Source organism: Ruditapes philippinarum, unplaced genomic scaffold (assembly GCF_026571515.1).
Source record: "Ruditapes philippinarum isolate M1 unplaced genomic scaffold, ASM2657151v2 ctg866_1_1_1_1, whole genome shotgun sequence".
NCBI lineage: Eukaryota > Metazoa > Mollusca > Bivalvia > Venerida > Veneridae > Ruditapes > Ruditapes philippinarum.
Window position 1 is genome coordinate 213,832 of NW_026855260.1, and position 26,730 is coordinate 240,561.

At 32.0% G+C, this 26,730-nt stretch overlaps 1 protein-coding gene across 1 annotated transcript; it reads left to right on the plus strand.

Moving 5' to 3' along the window:
- Positions 1-21,481: 21,481 nt before the first annotated feature.
- LOC132742669 (acetylcholine receptor subunit delta-like) lies at positions 21,482-23,852 on the plus strand. Its single transcript, XM_060731136.1, has 2 exons — positions 21,482-21,605; positions 22,663-23,852. Exons 1-2 carry the CDS (start codon positions 21,540-21,542, stop codon positions 23,449-23,451), a joined length of 855 nt encoding a protein of 284 aa, XP_060587119.1. The 5' UTR covers positions 21,482-21,539; the 3' UTR covers positions 23,452-23,852.
- Positions 23,853-26,730: the final 2,878 nt, after the last annotated feature.

Sequence of the window (26,730 nt, forward strand, 5' to 3'; positions counted from 1 at the left end):
AGTAGATACAAGATCTATAAAGTAACCTCTTAACTTACTAAATTATTGAATTGTTTCAGAATGTAGTTTTTTTAAAATATAAATGAGAACAGTTATAGAATCATTAGGCTCAACGTAGACATCATACTACGCTGAACATTTTAAAGACGCTAAAATTAATTTTATGTCAGTTTATTCTTAAATCTGAATAGGTTGTCAATTGTAGAAATTACCACTTTCAACATATAGATCATACATCGTTACACTGTCATTTACGAAACACGCTCGCAATATAACAGCTCTAGATACAAATCCATTTAAAATGTCTTTAAGTGAATTCTCAACTGATACATTTCAACACCATACCGGCGCTGGCAATTGATCAGAAATGAGGAAGTATCAGATCATGTGGTATGATTATATAGAAGTTACAGATAATATTCTTGCGAATGTTATGTGCTTATCAGACTGAATGCTGAATTTAACAATGTGATACCCCACTAAGACGTCATTTAAAAAAATAAAGGAGAAAAGAAAAAAGCAACAACAAAAAAGGGAACTTATGAGAATATCTCTGTTATTATATACGAATTGAAAAAAAAATGAAACAATTTTCTTTACACAGGAGCAGTAGTCAAGTGGTAGGACACGCGCTTAGGGATCGAGAGGTCCTGGGTTCGAACCCCACTAGGGGCACTGCTAATTTTCTCGAGCAAGAATTTACCTGCGTATGCTTTACTTCACCCAGGTGTAAATGGGTACCTGCGAGGGTGGTATAATTCCGTTGCGCCAAAGTGTCGGCTGCACTAAGCGGAGTTAAAAGACTCCCTAGGGAGATTGATAGATAGATACCAGTAGCCCGATGACTAGGGGTAATAGCTGTAAAGTCGGTGAACGTGCGTATGCATGAAACTTAGACTATAAAATGCAATTACAATTACTTACTTTATATCCTAAAACAAAACAATTATTTATTCAGTTATCTAGAATAAAGATAATAAATTTTTTTAAGTTAATTTGTTGGTATTATTACATTATTCATTTGCATAACATCAATAAATTATTATTCTTATATTTGACAATAATAGATTATCTGATGACCCCTTGCGTTTCATAAATTTCAATAAGTATCATATACATTTCAAATATAGATTTTTTCAATTTTAGGCGCACGTAATTAACCTGAATGATAATTACCATAATATCTTATTTACATTAGTCCTTTGCTAAAGAGATATGTCATATTTTGTCGGATGAACATTTAAAACAACAGTTATAAAAACAGATAATATTCCTAATTGTTTTTCAGCTTTGCATCTATCTTATGCGACAATATTCTTCACTTGAATTTCGAAAATGCAATATTATTATCTGATGACCCCTTGCGTTTCATAAATTTCAATAAGTATTATATACATTTCAAATATAGATTTTTTCAATTTTAGGCGCACGTAATTAACCTGAATGATAATTACCATAATATCTTATTTACATTAGTCCTTTGCTAAAGAGATATGTCATATTTTGTCGGATGAACATTTAAAACAACAGTTATAAAAACAGATAATATTCCTAATTGTTTTTCAACTTTGCATCTATCTTATGCGACAATATTCTTCACTTGAATTTCGAAAATGCAATGACAATGTCCCTTTTTAAAATTATTGAAAAAACAAGATATCTAAACGTATTTCATACAAAATTATTATTCTTTAACCGTGAAACCGTACTTAAATTCCTAATAAAAATGTATAAGGGAAAAATGTGTAAATTTTTTTTTTCTTTTTTGTTCTGCACAAAATAATTGTTAAAATTGAATAAGACTCTTTATACATTGCATTTAAAGTAACATGATATGGAAATATATGATGGAAAATGCTCTACTTATATGGTACTTCGGATAGAAAAATTATGACAATCTAATCTGTAAATCTGTACAATATAATATAGAAATTGTTTAGACTTTAAAAGTGCTAGTTGAGAGGAGAAAAAAGAAAACAAACAAACAAACAAACAAACAAACAAACAGATACATCAATTTACGTTACCATATCAATATTTATGAATAAATAATACTGCACAGCACTTATGTATATGAAACCTTTGACAATTTTGCCGTATCCAACAATTATCTATTTACAATCTTTTAACATATCTCTTCATATTTCCACACCACACAGACAGTGAAATTTGAACTGAAATGAGGAGAAATCAGAATGTGCTGTATACGGGATAATTTTACGAATGTAACAGACAAGTGAAGTGTAACCTTTATATGAAGACAAAACCAATGCAACCCAGTTAGTAAAGAAATGTCTGACAGTTCAAAACACACTATGAATAACAATATGAAAATAATGAAATATCTGCTTGATTTCGGTTACATAATTCTATTGTTATTTTCATTTGCCCCGTTTTGTCGTGAATATAATCGGGAAAACTTCTCTTAACATGAAGATGTACTCCGTTTGTCAAGTTAAAAGTTGATGTCAAAGGTCATTGAAAAAATTATTACAGTCATGAATTATTTTTGGCACGAATACTTGAATATAACGATACAGATTTATTTTCGAAAAGGTAAAATCTCTTAGTTTTCAATGGGAAACTATCATATTGGCATAATCAATATTTCAAGTGTTTTTTAAAATACAATTATACTTGTTGTAACATTTAGTGATCATAAATGAATGAAGACAGAAAATCATATATCGAATATTGTTGTCTAAAAGGCATAGACAAATTGTAAAGTATGTTGATGCTTGCATTTGTGGGTTATTCTCATCTTATGTTTACAAATAGTGTAGAATAATATTTACTTGCTTATTCAATGTGATGATTATCATGTACTAGATTGCCTTTCAGATTATGTATTTGTTACTGTTCTTTCACACACAGACGACATTTTACAATAATAACAATATCATTTTTATCATCATATTTTCATTTATAAAGTTCACAAACCGTATAATCATATTCACTTCAAAACAGCAATAATTTGATGAATCTTGGGCATTACAAATTATTCAAACAATAATATGAATATTACTGTATAAGGTAAAAAACAGTGTGAATGATAGAATTGTATAAACTACTTACAAGTTACTTCTTCAAAGCTTGTTTATATATTTTCACAAAAAAAACAGATCGCATGTCTCACAAAAAAGAGGAAAGACGGATATATTAAAAGTACTAAATTTGTCCGAAATGGAATTGCTGGTAATTCAGACGCAAGTGATAATTCTTCTGAGATTGAATAACAAATACGAGTTTCCTCACCAGAACAAAAGTTGGAATATCAAAAACCGTGTTAAATGAGTGTCGTTTATATGAAAAATGTGTGAATATTTATACACTCTAATAAAGAAATCATAACAAGATGGAAAAGTATATCTGTAAATTAAACTTTGACAATCATAATCATCATTTTTCTTTGTAATCTCGAAATAAATGACGCAATATGAAGTGTTGTCTAAACTAAAATGAAAACTGGATAGCGTGTTATGAAGAAAGCTTAGTGTTGCCGTAATTGTTCTTTGTCAGGACATAGTTTTCATCTTTTTGTTTAGAAGAAGGTTTATCAAACAGTGTTCACAATTTATCTTCAGACTAACACAACTATAGAAACGAGTAATTATATCATACTGAGTTAATTATATATTACTTTAGGTACATATCTTTAAAGTCATTGTTGTTTCAAAATTATTTCAATCTTGTTCCGGCTATCTATACAGCGATAATATCATGTGTTTGCTACATCAGTTTCACGATAATGTATGTGCTTTACTTTAGCTATCGAACCGTGCATTTTTCAATGAGATAAGTTCCGGTTGTTACAATAAAATGCTGTGACAAACTGTAGAGACTTGCAATCTGGTCTTCTACATGAGTGGCATGGATAAAACATTGTTTAACCATTATTTTGTCCAAGCATGGTTGTAATGGTATAAGCTAGTACAGTACTCATTTGGTCTATGCATGGCATATTCATTTCAGTTAGTTTAAACATAATTGTTTAAGCCCGTTTGCGTGTTGCTTCTCAACTTTATTTAATATGCAATCTAAATACATTCTTCCAGTCATAAATATGTTTGAAATAATTAGCGTTGCCAGTCCATTGTCTATTTTTATACAAAGCGTCCGCTGATATTTCATTCAAAATATCAACGTTTGAAAAAAAAAACGACGAAAGTTGTTGTATGCTATACAGTTCGTCTTCTTGAATATCGTTACATACAAAAAATTCCGCCTGACAAAACTTTTCCACTTCCCTTATAAAATAATCATTGGAGAAATCAAGTGATCAGATTAGAATGCTATATCATCACTCCCAAAAAAGTATAATGTGATCAAAAATATTTCCCAACATAGGCTTAATAACTATCAAACAATGATCCTATTTTCATCAATAATAAATTAGATATATTTTGCTTATATAAAGGGGTTAGGGATTTTTTATAGAAGACAATTAGGTTTCAGTATTTGTTAATCAAATAACTTTAAAAGGTGTTTTCAGAATAAGTATTGCTTTATGGACGCTATTCGTTGCCAAAAATCCAGCCTTTGAAATTTGACAATGCATACTTAGGTTCTACTAAACAATTAAGTAAAAACCTAATTGTCGATCCGAGAGTTACATACTTCACTGGTTTTAAGCGTTTTGATAATCTCGATTTGATAAAATGGTAACTGGTAACATGCAACATTAATAGATTGCAAATTGTATTCAGTAATGCTTAACTTCAAATCTGCGAAATAAAAAATGTGTCCCATTTTAATGTTGAAATATTTATCCAGTATATAACTACATGTATATACAAGCTAACGTTGGTTTAAATCTTCAGCAAACCACTTTTTTATGTTTTTTACGAAATCAATAACAGTCTAAAATCTGTATACATGCTGTGAATAGCTGTTACCTAGACTTGCTGTCTTTCTGATCAAAAGCAGATAACTATTTTTATTTTGTACAGGAAATACTACACAGAATATGTATTAAGTTTTGTAAATGATGACTTTGTTTGCGATAAAATACACAAGGTATACATAAATTGATAATCAACATACTAACCTTTGATGATGTAAAATTTTCGATCCTTAAATATCATTCAGCACGACATTATTGTTGTGTATACATGTAATGTGGTACTTTTAGTTTCTTCTATTTGGCCATTTTCAACTAGGGTGGTTCCAGTATTCCTCCTTGAATACTGTATTCCTACCTGAATTCTGTATAATCACCCTTAGGATATGTTGCCTGCTTTTTAAACTTGTCTTTTGACGTCTTATCTGTGATATGCAGGCTTCATAACCCCAGATCCCCTTTCAAAATTCCATTTTATTTAGTTCCGTCCACAGTTTTCTCAATAAGGACAAAGCATTCTTTTACTTTGGGACCATACGCCGCTTTTCATGGAATGGCACTACTGTGTCACGTTGAAGGTTCCATGATAACCGCCGTATGAACACATCTGCGGATGTTTCTAAATTCAAAATTTCACCGATTTCGTGTTAAATGTTGAATTCTGCTTAAGCCGGTGCTAGGGACGTGGACGGTTATTTGCACTTTCCAGTACCGTCCATGAACAGGCTCAATCAAACCGAGCCTGCAACATTTTACAATTTTGCTGTGTTGGGCTTTCTTTAGGGATTCTGTTATTCTCTTTTTTTTTGGACTCATTTAAAAATAATAATTGAAAAATATAGTAAAAATGGCAAAATATATCGATACAGTATGGTAAAAATAAAAAAAAGTTATGTACGAAGGGGAACATACCGCTTTGGTTTTAATTCCACTATTGTTAAAAGTTTTTTCTTGTCAAGTCACACGCTAGTATTAAAGTTACTTGTGTATTTCTAAATGCTACTACACGCATTTGGAAAGATGGTCTTTATAAGTATGTGTCGTAGCAAAATCTCTATCAGATGTTGACTTGAAAATTTGAAAGTGGTCAGGTATAGATTTACTGTCATTGTTACTATAAAAACCTCGGTAGAATTTAGTTGTATTTACATGTAAAAAGAACATGTTGGATATACTCTTAAGAATAATTCAAACTTCCATAAAATAATATTTACACTCAAACAACCCCATTAAAAGTTAGGTTGAGTTGGTTCCCTGGTGATTTTATTTTATATTCTTTTCTCTAGGAAATGGGGTATCTACAACGTTTCAAAACTTACAGGCCTATAATTGTTTAAAGTCCGATGATGTTGATTGAATAAAGGCATAGAATGGCAATCATGCAAGTGAATTATGATTTGCAAGAACTTTGGGAAAAAACGAAAGTTTCAGATTCCGTTCATTATCTATCAAACAGTTCTTAACATTCAACTCAAATTTGACATACGGATACATCAAAGGAATGAGCAGGTCAAGTTTTAATTTGGTCATGGTTCGATGATTTTGGCCAAAGTTATCCCTTATGAACGTTGAAAAGAATTGAAATTTTAAGTTTCTCACACTTACGTTTGTGAAAATGTATGTATATAAGTTAAAATCGCATGTGCAGGTATTTGCAGGTATTTTACGAGAAAATACAAGTCGTGATCGAATATGGTTTTGGTCCGACGAGTTTTGGCATGTTAATCCTTTTTGAACTTTGATAAAAGGAAAAGATTTTCAGTATCTGATCTAACTTTTGTAGTAATGTATGCCCGATTTTGATATTAGAAGTAGTCCAGAAACTTTAAAACCTGTAAATAGTTAAAGGGTCATAACTCTGACAAAAAATATCGACCGTAAAATGCCGATTATAGGTACAACTAGACTTAGTACTGATCTCATTAGAAGTGTGAATAAAATTCAACCAGTACTTTCCGAGGAATAGTTCAGATAAGATGTTGTGTAGCAGGGAAGTAGTCTGGACAAACTTTAAATATAATTATTATTATAGGGCCAAAAAAAATTGAATCGGATGATACGCACAACTAGATTTAGTACTGATCATTCCTGTAAAGTTTGGTTGAAATTGCACAAGAGGTTTTTGAAGAATAGTCCAAACAACACAAATATAGTAAACGGGCCAAAGGACCTTATTATAGATCGGCCATAACTCAGCCGACAATAACTCAACTTGAAAATCTTTAAAATTAATAATCAAAAAAGTCATAACTATGACAAAAATCATTTAATCGGTAAATGGCGATGATTTGCACAATTTCACATCGTAGTTAGTACCGTTAACTCCTATAATATTTGAATGAAATTGCACTAGTAGTTTTATTAGTTCAATTAAGTTTTGTGACGTACGGACGGGCGTGCCAACAATTGGCGTTTTTGTCGCAATGTCGTTCTGTCACCATCGTATTGCCACCATCGTGCTGTCGGACTGTCACCATCGTACTGTCGTACTGTCACCGTCGTGCAGTACAATGGTGACAGTACAAAGGTACAAAGGTTATAATAATACTTAAGTTCGATGGTGACAATACGTCAGTAAGATGGTGATAATACCACACTATGATGGTGACAGTACGATAGTGACGATACTATAGGCTGTCAAAATCGTACCTTCGCCATCATTCAGCCGTATTCTTACCATCATACTGTTATACATGTACTGTCACTATTCTGTTGTCATGTTTCGCGCTTTTCGTTCCCAGAGAAAACGCGCCGGCCCTAACGAAACACCGTAGAGTAGCTGCTGTATCTTAACAATATTGCACAAATGTCTATTTATAAATGAAATCTTACCAAGGTATAAACGACATTGACAAATTAATATTAAAGCTGCACGCCTCAAGATGAGCCAAACTATTTCATGAAAATGAAAATTGAGAAAAGTGTACTAATATTTCAAGAAAGGTAAAAACAATCAAGATCAATGTTAAAGTTTACATGTTATTTGCGATTTAAGACTGATTTTCCACTGCGTTACTAACGCAGTTAGGTTTATTTTGCACATTTTGACCTCTTTTTGGTTATTAGCATGGATTGTAAGTGCCAATTGCAATATGTAAATAACTTTATTTCTTCACCTCACAATATTTTACTGTCAAATACATTATCAAAATTTTCATGAAATTTAACATGAATCTGGAGGCGTGCTGCTTTAATATACATTGTTCATTTTTATCTTAATGAGATTTACTGTAATATATACCATTTCGTTATAATGTGGTTTAAATATCAGCGGCTTAAAGATTAAATACCCTTGTTAATCTGTTAATACAAAATACATGACCTCTCAATATTATAACAAAATGTTTTGTTATTGATAAAAAAAAGAGTTCAAAATCTGGGTCTAACTTAAGTTGATAACAGAGGTACTGCCACAAAAGTTTAAGAATGTTATTTATGTTGCAAGTAAAATAACATCAATTAGGTTTAAGGAAAGACATATGTTTTTTGTGTGTTTTGTTTTCTTTATGATGGTATATCTTCATGTGTGACCTTCTTTTAATTAAAATGGTAATAATAATAATTATTAATATAATTGTTATTATTATCATTATTATTTATTATTATTATTATTATTATTATTATTATTATTTATTTATTATTATTATTATTATTATTATTATTATTATTATTATTATTATTATTATATACTTCATGAATTTCCGATTTTATCTTCATGAATTCCCGATTAAAAACGTGAATTCGTGAATTTGAAATCGGGAATTCATGAAGCTGAAATCGTGAATTCCGTTTGTTGGAAGCGGGAATTCACGAAGTTCATATTGTGAATTCGAGAATTCATGAAGTTGAAACCGGGAATACATGAAGTTCAATTTGTAAAGTTGATATCGTGAATTCATGAAGTTGAAATGGCCCTACCGGTTTTTCGTATATCTCTCTACAGTTCCTAATAAGATTATCGTATATATTGTTGAAAATTTTTAATATGTACAGTGCACTTCAAAATTAAACTATTTTGTCGCTGGAAGTTAAATGTTCTAGTTTACTACTTAAGTCGTGTTTAATAGCAAGGGTGACCATTAACAGCAAGATAAGTAATGTTTACTTAAATTCTTTTGTTTTCTATTACATGTCTGATGTTTTTAGAACTGCATGTAGATTAATATACTGATGACATAATTTAATTAAATCTATAATAAATACATTTTATAATTTTATATGATTTGTTTAAAAAAATAATATTACGGCTCTAAGTTAATCTGGATCTTGACATTTATTCTTATAATACACACCAAAAAAATAATAAAATAAAATAACTAACATAATAAAATCATATCTTAAGTGCTTGAGCTTTTCTGATAAATTAAAGTAACACATTTTAAAAAAAAATATGGATGGGAATATCTGCCATTTCGTTGTTATGTTTTTTAATATTCTAACATAGAATTAAACGAAAATTTATTTGTTTTACATCATTATAAGATTTAAATATATTTCATTCGTGAACACCAGCTATTCTGTTTTCACTCGTGGCTACGCCGCTCGTGCAAATATTGTATCTGGTGTTCAGTGAAATTTATTTCAATCTAACATACAAAACAAACAAATATCCTCTATTTCATTTTAATGTTGGCGCTATAGTATTGTAAAGCCGGGAACCAATTATATAATAATAATAATAATAATAATAATAATAATAATAATAATAATAATTATTATTATTATTATTATAATTATAATATAATTGGTAATAAATAATAATAATAATAATAATATTATTATTAGTATTATTATTATCATAATTATAATGATTATGATGATGATGATTATGATGATGATAATTATAATAATAATTAATAATAATAATAAACAACTCATTATTTAACAAAAGTATCTTATTAAGACAAAACATCAAAGCATTAGGTACAACCCATATAATGCCAAATTTATTTTCAACAAAGCCTTCAATAAACATAAACATAACAATGGACATATTATAAGCAATTGTAAAGATAACAACATATAGTAAAGGTTAATCAGCAAAGAAGACAGACATAATATTATATAATAGTATAATTAAATTTTCTATAATTCAACTTAAGATAAAAATAATTGTTTGAATGAGATTAAAACAATTTTAGACTACTTTCTTTTGCCTGACTTCTTTATGCTGCCTTACTACTTCTTTCTGTTGTCTTTCTGCTGTAACGACGACTTTATGCTGCAATGACTTACTTCTTTCTGCTGGCTTGCGACATCTTCAGACTTATATCTTATTTTCAGACGCAAAACTTTCTAACTAATGCCATCTGACTTACCTACTTACTACTGACTAAGTACATTTTTCAGACTTACAGTTTATACTCCTGACATAAATTTCTGCTACAACTTTCTGATGACTTACTACTTACTAACGATTTTCACCTTATTTACAACTTCCACTTAGCTTACTACATTCTGCCGACATAAAACTTTTGACTGAGTTTAGTTTTGAGTTACAATTTTGTACCGACTAACCACTTTCTAGCGACCAACAACTGTCATCTTAATTACTATCTAACCCACAACTGTCTGCTGAATACTTTCATCTTACAAATACTGCTTTTTAAGAGCTACAACGTTCTACTGACTTACTTTTTTCAACTGACTAACACTTTTCATCTGATTTAGAACTTTCCGCTGACTCAAACCATATATTTCTCAACTTGGTGCGTGAACAGTACCTTGCACTTTCAAGGACCATGCAACATCGTTTTCATCAAACTGAGTCTGTAAAATTTTCAACTTCGCGGTTTTAGATATTCTTTAGCGAGACTTCAATTTATCCTTATACGCGATAGTGTATTTGATAAATTAGGTAAATAGGTAAAACAAATATATACCACTTAAAAATTATAAAAACAAATGTTTTAAAAATCTGCAATTATTGTCAAATTTTTAATTACAACCATATAGATAAAAATAATGGTAGCAGAAGTTACATCCGCACCCTAAAAGTATCATTTAGTTTGTAAGATTACTTCCTGACAATTTTCTAAGATACTGAATGCTTGTACTGTAACAAAATCATATTTGCTACCCGTGTAACAATGCTTAAGTCTAGAAGAAACAACCTAACAAATATCTCTGAGAAATCAATAAATTAGTCCTAAAAATACATTTAAATAGTTTACATACAGGAGATATGGTCAGTTTTGGTCTCTTCTTATGATAAGTTATCATTATTATAACTTAAGTAATTACTAGTACACATTTTGTCACTATTGTTTCATAAAAATGCAAAACGATTATCTTTTATATCGTATGTTTTAATAAATAAACCATTATTTCTTATGTATAATCTTAAAACTATCAAAAAGTTTATTTTACAGTTAATATAAAGGCATTTTCAACAACAACAACAACAATTACTTTTATTAATATCAGATTACAGACATGTAATAACATGATTCATTTTGTTTTATATTGAAATATGGGTAAATAGATGGGGACAGATATATACAAAGTTAATAAGTAAATAACATGTCAATCAATTTAACACAACATTTAAAACTATGATGACCGTATTAATCTCATTATCTGTAATTTAAATGGTAAATAGGCACGTTGGGAGAATTGGGGTTGGCACGGGTAAAGCGTGATAAGAAAACAAAATAATGTAAGGAGAAATGGATCACGTGGAAAGCGTGGTCAGGTAAGGTATTTCATTGACTAGTGGATAGGTTGGGAGAATTATACCACGAGGAAAACCATAGTGGAAACGTATGTTATTGACTGGGATATTTTAGAAAAGGTAACAATGGATATTACATAGTACATGGTATTTAAGTGATAGAGAAAATAAGTAAACATTAAATGACAATAGTAAATAAGTACGAACGATAGTGAACTGTATTATAAAAAAAAAACAAAAACAAGAACAACAAACAAACAAAAAAAAAAACACAAAAAAACGTCTGATTGAGATTACAACGGCGAAAACAAACATGGATTTAAACATGCATATGATACATGGGTAAGTGACTGAATAATAACATTCTCTAGGGACAAGTATTTCGGAAAAAAAATTATTATCAAGTGTAAGAAAGTACTCAGATTATTTAGGACCACTAAAGATTCTGCGGACATAAGTTCCTTAAATTTGATTACATTTGTCCTATTATAGAACCTTTTCGGAATATATTTCATTCTTTCGTCAGTAAAAAAGGGACATTTAAGAAGATAGTGGAATTCTTCACCCACGTCATTTAGTGAGCATAACATTTCTACAAAATTCACTTTTAAATTGATTTTTATTTGTTTTAAATGTATTTACTGTAACTTATTTGGTCACTACTGTTACAAAATCAGTCGTTACAGAAGTGACTGTTACATGAGCGACATATTTAACAATATAAAAATGTATCCCTAATAATGTAGATAATGATTTTACCACATATTTTACAAAATTATCATTGGGACTTTAAATGCAGAATACTGACAATTAAAGCATATTACCTGTTACATAAGTGACGGGGAAAAATATTCAAATACAAGTTCTTGCAAACAGAAGTAAGCATTTTCCAAAAATATACAAACAAGATGATCCCCTGTGGCACCTACTGTGTTACTATTTAGAGACATTTCTTTACATTAGAGGCTCTGTTTTATTATTAATAGACAGGGAGCATTTATTACTTTTACTGATTATTATTATGTTACAAGAGTGACATACATTTTAAGGACAGATTTTAAATTCAAAAATTATGGAAAAAACAACCCCAAACATTTTTGTAAATGTGTGTTTTACATCATAGTTCACTGGCTTATGAATAAAATAATTCAAAAAAAATAAAATAAATAAAACAATGTTTTTACAGTAACATTGTCAAATACATTTAAATGTTTCACAAATGCTGCTATTTGTGTATAGGAACAGCGCTTATAGGATCTAAGTGGCACTTTTGATTGTACTTTGAAGAGTTTATATAACCTTTAAAAAACTGGAAACTGATGAACTTTCAGCTGAACATTTCGTGTCCATTTGAATGTTAAGTAAGATCTCTTAAATATACAAAGTGTTGGCCGAAGGACTGAAAATGCTGCGAAAAAAAGAAAAAAAGAATAGCACTTATAATCAATAATTGTTTTATAATTATGCACACTGGGTTTTATAAGAATAAGAAACACAGACTATGAAGCGGTCATCGCCTAACATATACATGTATAACACTGACACATCGATTTTATGTCGTTTGATTTTTCAGGGGTAATTGCATCGGAGGCATGCGGTTAGTCAAGATATGTATACTGTTATCACTACTAGACTTCGTGACGTCACAGTCGTCCGCCACTGACGTCAAAAACCTTCTTACTAAATTGTTCGTCACAGATGGATACAATCAGAACGTCCGGCCTCTACGAAACCAAACGCAATTTGTACTTGTTTATTTAAATTTCTTTCTGAATTGTAAGTATTACCAAACATGTAATAATTGACCCAGTCGCTTATATAGATTCAGGGTGGCTATCCCACGTGACCTGTGACATCAGAAATGAATTGAAAGGGACTCACTTTAACAAACCGTTATCGCATGGTTTCGTACGTTTTCTTTGTTCTTACTAACCCATTATACTAAGTACACTTCAATAAACATTTGAAAACTGTATTGATATATAGAAGTGCAGTTTTTTCATTGATTCGTATAGGAAAAAAACTCGACTGATATATAGCAGTTGAGTTTTGTTCGCTCCTTGTATATATCAGTGTAGATTTTTCACAGAGGCTCCCAAGGGGTAAGGAACTTTCCCAGTAGCAAAAAAAGATAATTGAATCAATGAAATGAGATGAACTGAAATAAATACAATGAAAAGTAAACAAAGACAATAAATTATATAATGAAATGAAGTTTACTCTCATTTAATTAAAAGGTAAAAAAAAGCCCCTTTAATCATGAATCAACTTTGGTAACAGTTTAAAATCCGCCTCTAACATTGGATGTCTTTTGTTAACCTTTTTTACAACAGATAAATACATGTAAGGAAATTCACCTTTTCAGACCTGAAACATTATCTATATAACATTGACGCAATAAATGTTTAGTGTGTGTTTCAATGTTGGGCAACATTTAGTAACTATGACTCTCTATTGAAGGCAGCCATTTTAACAGTGTTGGGAAAGAATAACAGTTAATTCAGCATGATGGAAATAAGTGCATTATATTCCGTGCCAATTTTCCTACACCTTACACCGCCTAAAGGCCATTCAAATAGTTTCTGTTGTTTTATATTTCAGCATGAACATACATTTCTTTTTCAATTACATTTATTTATTATTAAATATATTCATAAATTTCTCTGTTCTTTAAATTCAATCGTCGTATAGCTAAGATACAGTGTCTCGTATTTTCTTCAAAACTGTGTTCTTAAAGATGTGAAGAAGACAGTTCGCTAGTACAAGATACATTTTAACCTCGGAAGCATTCTGCTTTAAAAGTGTTAGAATTCACATAAGATCAAATATTGCTCTATTCATCAGCAAACATCCAAAACGTATTGGCGTAATGTTGCATTTAGTCCAGAATAATAATTTATTAAAACTGCTTCACACCAAATCATATAACACCTAGCTTCTCTTCAAAACATAAACAATTTTCATGGTCGGACAGAAGCGTTGGGAACTTAATTTCAGTTATACACGTTAGATGCAAGTCTTTACGTACTTCTGAAAACATACAAATTGCCAAGCAGTACGATTACGTAAATTGACAATTCTTTTCACAACATCACCATTGTCTATGGTGGCTGTTTTGAAACACTATTGTGCGTCGTTTTCGGACTTTTGTCTTGTCGTCCTGTCGCAAACGATGTACGCCAAACGACGCGTTGTCGTGCAGCGTGTTGTCGCGATGTCACTGTCGCTTGGCTCAAATTGAAGGATTGGCTATTTGTTTATGTATATAAGCCCAGCGACGGTGCAATATCGTGACAACGCGCCTCACGACATCGCGCCGTTTGGCGTGCTTCGTTAGCGACAGGACTAAAAGATGACAGTGCAACGACACTCTGTTTGACGCGTTTCGCAAGCGACAAGACGAAACGGCGATAACGATATAGGTTTTGCCGTCACTTTCGACAACGCAACGCGCAAATGAACCAAATCAGCCTGGAACAATTAGATCCGAGATTGTATCAATGGTATAGCGGAAAGACAAAATTGTACGCTTTGAGTTGCTTCAGTTTGTTTTCAATTAGAGATCTAGCTTGGACAGTTAAATATCATTTGGTATTGGTTTGTTAATGTGTGCCGCCATTCATTTCCATATCATTTATGATGCCACAGGTCACGTGGGATAGAAACCCTGCAGTTTGCCATATGCCAACATTCCCTTACAAAGTCATTTTATTGACACTATCCTTATTTCATCTGCTATATTCTTAAGTTCGAAATTAAATATATGAAGCACACTTACATGTTTTATAGTGTATGTACATTAACGTAGTCAAAGTCAGTGTTATTTACGAAACTTTCATGTAAATTTATAAATAACATCGTAGTATAAGACTGGCGTCAGGTTGCTTCAGTGATAACAGAAATCTAAAAATTAATGATTATTTGAGAAAGATTATTAATTCCATTGCTAAAGACATACTTTCTATTGTCTTGAGATACTATCAGGTAAACATAGACTTGTTTGTTTGTTATCAACACCTTTGTCATATGTGATAAGATTTATGACAATTTGCCATGTATTTCAAGAATTGTCTCCATTTAATTTTCAAACTTATTTGAAAATTGTTATACTTTTTAAAATATTATATTTGTTACTATAAAAAATATTCGCACAAGATGCATATTATGTGGTGCAAAAATATCTGAACGTTTTAGTGGCGCTTTCTTGATACTTATACAGAAATATATTTATATCATAATTGATTTTTCTGCTTTACTGCGTCCATTATTAGATTAGTCGAGCCTTGCCGTATCCTCTGACACCTCTTGTTTTGCCCGGTGGACGTATGCTATTTGTGACTGGGGCATCAAAAACAAGGTGCAATAAATGTGACTCACGTTGATGTAACTGGCTATAATTTTGTTATTAATGGATTGACTTCATATTTGGATGCAACATGCATTAGGATATGACCGTCGTGTATATCGTACTAAAAATAAACTATAACATAAATGAAATTCTATTGTTTTTCCTATAAGTGGCTATATTTTTTTTTATTTATGAATGAGTTAACTTCATATTTGAACACGAAATCCCTTGGGGCTTAGATATCTGTGCACATCAAACACAATTTGATCTGACTCACGTAAGATCTTGACCTTCAAGGTCAAATTATCTTATTTTCACTATTTTTTACTTTAAAGGTTTAAGTGACATTTATCGACCTTGACGGTCCAGGTCAAATTATTGAAAATTGGTTAATTTGTCATAATTTTATTATTTAAGTACGGATTAAATTCATACAATACAACACGTGTGATGAATAATTTAGACGTGACCTTGACCTTTAAACGACCTTAACGACTAAGGTCAAAAGCTTGAAGTTTCCTTAATATGTTTTTCTTACTTTGTCATTTAGTTATGGAATTGAAACATACTTGGACAAAACATGTATTGAACTTAAAATAAAAAGAAAAGCGTTTTGTTTAAACGTTTTATTTATTTGTTGTTATTTTTTCTCTCTTTCTCTTTTTTTTACAAAAGTGAAATATATCGATTGTTGCCCACTCAACCCGCGCGATGATGCCTCTGGTTGGGATTTCCATTATTCTTGCAAATGTTCTTATAAATCATACACTGTTTTTTATAAAAGATAAATTTATTAACCTTTTGTTAAAACTACATTGTATGGACTTCATTTTTGTGTCGCTTTGAAAAGGCAACATATAGGTGTTACTTTTGTCGGCGGCGTCGTCGTTGTCTGCGTCTGCGTCGTTGTCTGCGTCGGCGTCCCCTAAAGCTTGTCCGGAGCATAACTCAGTAATTATAAGTCGGATTGACTTCAAACTTGGTATGCATGTTTTTCAATAACCCAAAGTGCAGTGCACAAGGACAGGTACTCTGCACTTCTTATTTTGTGAGTTATTGCCGTTTGTAAATTTTCATACTTTAATGAATTAATTTTGTCCAGGCTATTTCTCTTCTTCGACTGTAAAAGCTATGGACTTGAAACTTCATTGGATGATAGATCTCATTAAGAAGAAGTGCAGTACAGAAGAAACGGTACTCTGCACTTCCTAATTTTTGAGTTATTTCCCTTTGTTAGTTTTCATACTTTTTTTGTCCGGGCCATTTCTCCGAAAGTATAAAAGTTATTTACTTGAAACTCCATAGGTTGATATATCTCATTCAAAAAATATGCAGTGCACAAGAACCGGTACTCTGTATTTCTTATTTTTGAGATATTGCCCTTTGTTAATTTTCATACTTTATTTTGTCCGGGTCATTTCTCTTCAAGTATGAAAGCTATGGACATGAAACTTCATAGGATGATAGATCTCATTACGAAAAAGTACATTGTAAAAGAACCGGTACTCTGCATTTTTTATTTTGGAGTTATTACCCTTTCTTAATTTTCATACTTTTTTGTTCAGGCCATTTCTCTTAAATTATAAAAGATATGGACTTAAAGCTTCATAGAATGATAGGTCTTATTGATAAGAAGTGCAGTGCACAGAAACTGTAATTAAACTATAATTATTGTTCACAAGGCAACACATCAGACTCGCGGAGTTCTAGTTATTGATAGCCTACGGAACTATATTATTCGGATGAGGTGATTCCAAAATTCAGTCACGTGTAACCTTTACCTAATTGGTCCGATGTAAAAGTATGACAATTGTCCTATCAAGACACAGTTTACAATGTAAATGATGAACAGTTTGAAATTTCATTTTCAAGTTTCATGTTTTCAGAACTAGTTTAGATAAAACTAAAATATATCACAACACGAACAATTACCTTGAATGTGCTTAATTTCTGAACACCAAATTATATCGTTTGCAAGGTTTAATGCATATTGCATGTTTAAATTCAGTTTAAAGGCTGTTTTAGTGCAGTGGGCTGCAATGTTTTGAAAATTGCCATGCTTTCACTTTGAACCCACTTGGAGAACATTAAATGCGGAAGCACTTTAACAAATTAGTTTCAGTCCATTTACAGATATACAGTCATGCTCAAGAACACTAAAGCTATGTAAGAGCCGCGCCATGGCAAAACCAACATAGTGCGTTTGCGACCAGCATGGATCCAGACCAGCCTGCACATCCGCGCAGTCTGATCAGGATCCATGCTGTTCGCCTACAAACCCTATTTCAAGTAGAGAAACTAATAGCGAATAGCATTGATACTGACCAGACTGCGCGGATACGCAGGTTGGTCTCGATCTATGCTGGTCGCAAACGCACTATGTAGGTTTTATCATGGCGCGGCTCAATTAAATCGTTGATGTTTCCAGCTGTGATCGAATTCAATGAGCAAGAAGAGAGTCTGAAAACCGCCGGGTATTTAGCGGCATATTGGGAAGATCAATACTTGAAATGGAATACTTCCGATTACAACGGAGTAGAAACTATATTCGTCGTAGGTTATTTTCGTGTTCCCCGCCCTGAAACCACTTTTTCCACCCTTACACTCTTTTAACTTAAATTTTATCTGGGGGCGTGGTTTGTTACGCCACATAACAGGACTGCTACATAAACGCGGTCAATATTGTTTATCCTGCGAGTTTAGATCATTTTATTAAATGACAATATTGACCTGAGACTTATTAATTTTCGGAAGCTTTTTTGTTATTACGATTTGCTAATTGATTTTAATGATAGGAATGTACTCGAGAGTTCCGTCCCGATAGGTTCATAGCAATCGCAGAGTTGTAAGTTCGAATCCTCCACAACATATTTTATTTTTCAGATTTCTTTAATTATTTTTATAATATGCAGCATTAATGGATAAAACATTTCTTTAATTTATTATGCCTTTGTTTAAGGTAACTGTTCGTAATGCATTACCTCCACTTTGAAAATTGTTCAAATAGGCTAGAACCACTACATTGGAATAGAGGGGCGTGGGTTCAATACCCAGAAGAGGCAACATTTTTTCCTTTCTTTTTTTTTTCTTTTTAACATCATTAATGTATCTCTCATATCCCTTTATGGAAGGAAAACGTGTTTGATTTTAATTATATAATTATTGTATGTATGTAATAGCTAAATAATGCCAAATATAATAGCAAATATGATACCAGATATATTCAAAGTTAGATAAAATAAAGATTACACGCTAAAAGTTCTTTTTTCTTTCGCATGGCCAACCAGTATACTTAAATTTAAGAAAATTTGGGCAAGCTTTGTGTGCGATCCCTCATTGTGTTAAATTTAAGAGATATTTTGAATAAGGCTTTTTATCAAAGGGAAATGGTCAAATTAGTGTTTAAAGTGGGTGTGGTAGGTTAACATTTTTATAAATATAATAAAACATTTTGGTTAGAAGTTATTTTTTTACTTGTGTTTTTTTTGTAACCTGAATGTTATTATTTGTTTTCTAACAATTATCAATAGTAAAACATTTTTCATAATGATGTTATCATAGATTATTTAGAGTTTCCTCATTTCTGAAAAATAGACCTTCTAATAGCAAAGTTTCTGTTCAGAAATACATCCATAACTCATAAACAACATGGTAAATTTTATTTAAATTTTGCATACAGGTGACCTTTCAAACATGTAATTGTCCTATGTTGTCAATTTTACAGTTCCTTATAAAGAGAACATTTTATTCGTCCTCAATAGTTACATTTCAGTTCATTTTTACCTGCAATGTTTTTCCCAATGAAATGTCATCTTAGATTTAAACAATATTACTTACATTATTTGATTTTAATCAAAATGGAATTAGAATGGAATATGAGTTTATAATAAAACAAATTAGTAGATACAGTACACTAATTCAACGAAGAATTTAGCAACAGTAATTTAGTCGATAGTTCGTTTCAATCGTCTTATGCCTGGTTCGAGAAGAAAATATAATGACTAGAAACTACTAGAGAAACCCAATCGAACGCAAAAGTATCAAAAAGGCGATCTGTCATATCTAATTTCATATATTCATTGAAAAGCTGTTAGAAACATTTAGAAAAATATCATTATTGTGTTTTTATATTTATTCTGACTTATATCTTTTTCCAACACTTCTTGCCATCGCGCAATCGAACTGACCTCTGCTTATAACGGAAACTCTTCTAAAATATCAATCGAACAGGCTCGTGTTAAAATGACCAATGCAAATTCTGCCTATATACATTTCTTTACTGTTAATTTTTGCGGAAGTGGAGGTGAAATTAGACGGCATTTGGCTGAAGAAAAGTAAATAAAAAAAAAGAAAAAAAAATAAGAAAGAAAAACAGTTTCAATACGATTCGAACCTACAGCCTCCACTTTGAAACTCCTTATCACCGAGGCTAGTTAGGCAAGTGTTGTGTCACTTAACATGTATACCGTTATGCCATATCTTAAAATGCGTATGGTGTACTTCGGAGTTCGACAAAGGGTCATTGAATATTCAAATGTCTCAGGGCAATATTGCCACACAATATGTATCAAAAAGTCACTGAAACGTCGCACAAACAAAAACAATCGAAACACATACGAACATGATTAGTTTAGATAATGTCTCTACAAGATCGGATCCAGGTTTTTTTCATGACCAAGCTTTGAACTTTAATTTACAGGACATCAAATAAGACTTGCGACAAAGATTTAGTACAACCAAAACAATTTATTCCGTTAAAGCGTTTAAAGAGGTATGTTTATAAGCAGTGTACAGTACATTAACAAAACAAAAACAAAATCGTCCAAGGGGTTGAGCAATAACTTGTGTGATTGCTACGAATAAAAATCAATGTGTTTCATTTTTTTTTAACTTTGATATTAATAAGAAGTGAATCCAATAAATCACCATTGTCCAAACAGAACAACATTTAAGAAAGTAAAATTGTGCCAGTATTCTATACTAGCCTAGATGTTGATGTGTGCTATCAATGTTAATGACATTTGTATGATTAATGTTACATTAATTTGTACTTCCGGTTCACGATATTTGCTACTTTCGTTTCCGTACGATGATAAATTCACATTCTTAGACATTGCTGTTTAAATAAATGTGTTATTGTGCTTCAATAGTAATGAATTGACATGAGTGCTTATCGTAAATGTGCTTAATAATATTACTGATGAATACTGACCAACTTGATTAGCATTTTTGTCATTGCTACGAATGTTTGTTAATATATATGTATTAATTTTTAAGTTCACTTACAATTTGTAGTTGCAAATGATTTTACAGCCATTTCAACGGTCAAAGATTTCAGCAATTTGCCGCTATCAACAATAACAAACCTACTACTTTAGACATTCCATCATGGCACATGTATATACATGTACGAATGGAAACGTAATGGCGGCAGAACCACGAGACTCGAATTCCGTTTCTCTCGGAGTGAAACGTCCAGTCCCTTGAAATTCGAGTTACCGAAAGTAAACTTTATTCTAAATGCTAAACAACATATTTTGCTTATTTAATGTAATCATTTAATGAAATGCGTTAATGTTTTCATAATCATATTATATATATTGTATATTTCAAAGCCTCAGGATGACTTATGGAAACCGGATTTGTCACTCAGTAACACCTTTGCTAGATTTACAGGCATGGGATCTTCGTACTTGAATGTACAGATTTACAGCGATGGCTGGGTTCGCTGGATGCCCTCAATGGTAAGTGTTACTGATCTGAAATTGTACCATACACACATATTTTTTTCTGTCGTGCTGAAATCATGTTATAGAATAATTCCAATTTGTATTTTTCACTATCGATGGGTTAAAACCCTCTGAAACAATACAGCACAAGACAGCAAATCAATTAACTCATGGAAATATTTTGACACAATGGAAAGAAGACACGTATTATACGCGATGGCGATTACGTGACCATGTGATAGATATATCGTGCGGACGCCGGACGCGACATGCCCTCAAGATAGCTAATATCATGTGCGCACTCATAAAGCGTCACGCGGCCACGTAATCGTTGAATGTAAGCTATCATGCATCATGTATTAAATTTAAGATTGCGTATGTCGTATTATGTCACCGTACATACCAGTATACTTATACATTTCACTATCGAGGGGATAAACCCCTCTTTATCCAGGGGTTTGTTGTTTATTTCTTGAAAAACATATAATTATTTATCTTCTTATATTACACTATAATGTTATAAGTTATGATGACATAATGTAAGATAAGAAGATAATTATTGATGTGATTTATAAAAATAAACAGCACACTCTTTGATATAGAGGGAGTTAACCCATCGAAGCGTTGGAGATTGAAAACATTGTGGAATAGACAGTTAAAAATTAGGTCTTTCCAGAGTGATTTATATTTTTCTAGATTTGATATACATTTATTGAGCCGTCCGATTAGCTTAATATGTAGAGCGTTGGACTGTGAATCAGACGCTCCGTGTTCGATTTCCGGACGGCGCATGTCACTTTCGTGGTGATTGATAACGATGTTCTTTTATGCTGTAATGTGCACCGTACCTCTGCTCTGGCAGGTAATGATTATATCCTTTCCTTGCACAAGTGAAGGCAACTAGTACTGTTCAACATCTTGACAGAATGATCATGGACTATGCAGTGACTGAATTGCACTCTAGTAAAATCAATGTGACTTACTGCCATGATCTGGTGTGAAAAATACCAACACTATTACTTTTATATTTTTTCATAAACATTTATTGAATAAAAGTGTTGCTTTTTTTCAGATATTTGAATCTACCTGTGCAGTGAATATAAAGTACTTCCCCTTTGACACACAAAAATGCGATCTGAAGATCACTGCATGGAGTTACCGAAAGTTCGAAGTGCAGATAAATAAAGGTTTAGAAGGCGTTGTTCTCGACCATTATGTCCAAAATGCGGCTTGGGATCTCGTGTCTGCGACATCACAGGACGTATCTTCAGACGAAGTAGCTGTCGTGTTTACGTTACATCTGAAACGAAAGCCACTATTCTTTCTCTTCAACATCATCGGACCAGTAATATTGTTGTCAATTTTAAATGTTTTCACGTTTGTTCTTCCAGTTGAGTCCGGCGACAAAGCCGGATACTCTATAACCGTGTTCCTGGCACTGGCAGTTTTTCTAACGATAATATCGGATCAACTACCTAACAACTCCGATACCGTGTCACTCATGGCCATTTACTTGAGTACGATGGTGTTGCTGAGCACGGTTGTGGTCGTTGTTTGTATAATACAAATACGTCTATCCATTCGTAAAGAAACCGAGCAACCAATAACCTGCGGTTACGCATCAATCGTAAAACTGGCCAACTGTCTCCAGTGTAGACGACAAATGAACCAAAACAAAATCAAACCCGACAACATCGTTAAAGAGAGGTCTCTGGATGATATTGATGAAGAACCGGAAGTTGAAGCTATTTCGTGGATAGATGTTGTACATGCAATGGACTTTCTCTGCTTCTGGCTTGCAGCTATTTACACGTTCGTTTGCACAACAGCTATAGCATGTTCTGCTGTTTCAAATTCCTAAAAGCTTTGTCGCGACATGAGAAATTATGTCCTTCTAAAACGAATATGGCAAAAACAAACAAAAAAGTTTTAATTTTGAATCAAGTAGGAGCTTTCCAAAAACATATTATGTTTGTAATCACAAGCTTTTAATTGCTTGCCATGGAGAACACACACTTCGGCGTCACACTGCTTGTTCTTTTGTAGTCCGAGAGGACCATTCTTGACGCTCTGCGCTGCACCATCTCCAAGTTCCAGATATTTGCCTCAGTGAATGAGTCATAAAATGATAGAGGAGTATTCCACCAGATGTCTCACGAGGATCTTCAATATAACTAGAAATAAAGTAAATTCATAACTTTAATTGGTCCTCAACAGATCCTATCGTATAAGGAAGTGGATTTTAATAAAGTGGAAATATGTGTGACATGCCATGTCTACAATTATCGGCTAGATATATGCTATCTAATGTATAATACCCCCATTGTGCTTATTTATATACTTATCTTACTTTATGAATATAAAATATAATGAAAATAAATTGCAACCTATAGTTATAACAAATCGATCGTCTGCTATTGTCAGCCGGCCTAATTCATTTCTTCTACATCGTTCCTTATTTTTAGTTCACAACTAGTATCAACTACAAGATGTTATTTTAAAATATCACTACAATTCATTCTTATTGATTTTATTTTTATGACCCCAAAGTGAGGTCGTTTGGCCGATGTTAAAAATGCATATGTACCTTTGTAACACACTTTGGGGTTAATCTTTGGACCAACAAGTGCGTTTGACCCAAAAGTGCGGTATATAACATACCGCTACTTAGCTATAGAACTGGGAGATATGATGGTACTCTGAGAGGAAAGGATTATGCAAATGCTGTTCAATGGAGTTTTAAAATATAAGTATCACTTTCTTCTCGTATATCCGTTATACAGAAATCTAGAATGAAATACTTTAGAAGATACTTTTGCAGATGGCCAACAGTGAAGAAATTTGAAAATTAAAGTAACCATCAAAGTCTATTTTGATTGTAATATTTGCTATATGAACACTTGTAAATGAAATAACAAGAATAAAGATCAACAAGTCATAGGCAACGTTCACAGGACGACGCCCCCGGACACACCCAAGCAGGACAACCAGAAGGTCTCAATGACAGCATATACCCTGTGCTAACCATTTTTCATGTATTTATGTTGATTATTATTGCTATAAACTTTGTAAGTTTTTAAGTTGAATAAAGTGTATTGCATTGTATTCTGAAAATAAATGAGCACAATATCTACATTAATTTCCGCATGTTAAAATCTAATAAAGGTTGACCTAATTGACTCAGGAGCTGAAAGTGTCAAACTGTCAAATTAACCAGTTTGTGCGATCTCAATTCCATTGAAAACAATGATCATTGTATTTGTTCGGTTTCCTGTTGTAAATTTGTCAGCGTGAAGTTAATACTCAAAGTGTTATGCATAACCTGTATAAAACTAAAATCTTGTCACATTCAACATTGGCTTAGCCGGTGCTAGGGGGCGTGGATGGTAACTTGCACTTTCCAGTACCGTCCATGAACAGGCTCAATCGAACCGAGCTTGCAACAGTTTCAATTTTGTTGAGTTGCACTTTCTTTAGGGATCCTGTTTTTCTCTATTTTACTGTCACATCCGTGTTATTTGTGCAGTGTGGCGGCTGTAAAAAGTCTCCCCGTACATTTAATCAATGATGTTATATTTTCGATCATTGAAGATCTTTCAGCACGACATTATTTTTGTGTATACATGTTATATGGTACTTTTAGTTTCTTCTATTTGGCCATTTTCAACTTGGGTGGTTCCAGTATTCCTACTCGAATACTGTATAATCACCCTTAGGGTATGTTGCCTGCTTTTTAAATTTGTCTTCTGACGTCGTATCAGTGATATGCAGGCTTCATAACCTCAGACCCCCTTTCAAAATTATATTTTATTTAGTTCCACCCATTGTTTTCTCGTTTAAGGCACTCGTTTTCTTTTACTTGGGGACCATACGCCGCTTTTTATGGAATGGCACTACTGTGTCACAATGAAGGTTCCATGATAACCGCCGTATGCAAACATCTGCGGATATTTCTAAATTTAAAATTCCACCATTTTTGTGTTAAATATTGAAGTCTGCTTAAGCCGGTGCTAGCGGCGTGGATGGTAACTTGCACTTTCCAGTACCATCCATGAATAGGCTCAATCAAACCAAGCCTGTAACATTATCAATTTTGGTGTGTTGAACTTTCTTTAGGGATTCTGTTTTTCTCTATTTTACAATATAAACTTTATATCATCAATATTTAAATGCGTGTTAAAATTACGCTTTATTACCAAAATACAATATTGGATCGTTTAACATATGACAGGTTGGTGCCTTTGCTATAATTTACTATAAAATTATTGTTATTATTATTATTATTATTATTATTTATATAATTTATATTTTTTAAAAAAAAACACGGAGTAATATGTTACTATTTCCACGCTTAATGACAGATGAATTGATTTAAATTCAAATCCGAACCTTTATTGTTCTTGATTAAATACATTATATTTATACATTTAACATATAGATATGGATTCAGGTTCAAACACACATATACATAATACAAACTCTGAAGCATTTTATATAAATTTGGTGACAGAATTTTAATAAAATTTTCGGAAGTTTGTCAAACATAAATATCACTGGCGGCTCATTTAATAATAAGATATGATAATAAAGAACAAAATCTAAAACTCTTTCTTTCCTATGACTAGATATCAATTTACCAGATAAATATAATGTGACGACGTAAGTATAGATAAGTGTGCAACAAACTCGGATTGCCCATGAAAGCCCGAAGGCTTATTTCCAATGGGGTCCTTGGATATATACTTACTAGAATATCAAAACTTGAAAAAAAAACAAAAAAAAAAACACTTTGCAACCTGGAAGATGTCATATTAATAAAATATTAAATTTTAATATTTCAGATTTTAACTTTGCTAAAAGGAAAACAATAAAAATTGAAGATTAATATCTAGTCATACTAGTGAATTTACTTATTATTTCCTAACTGTTTTAGTAAATGGGCCTTCACTGAGCTTTTGTTATCTCCTATGTTATTATTCTTTTAATGCATGTAAGCAAAGGAATTCAAATCATTTATTGCTTTTTGAAAAAAGATTTATTTCCTGCATAAGTTAATTATGCCAATTTTAATGTATTCTTCAGTGGCTTGTTTTTTTATAAGGCTCCACGAGTACATGGAGAAAAGGAACATTTTAATCTC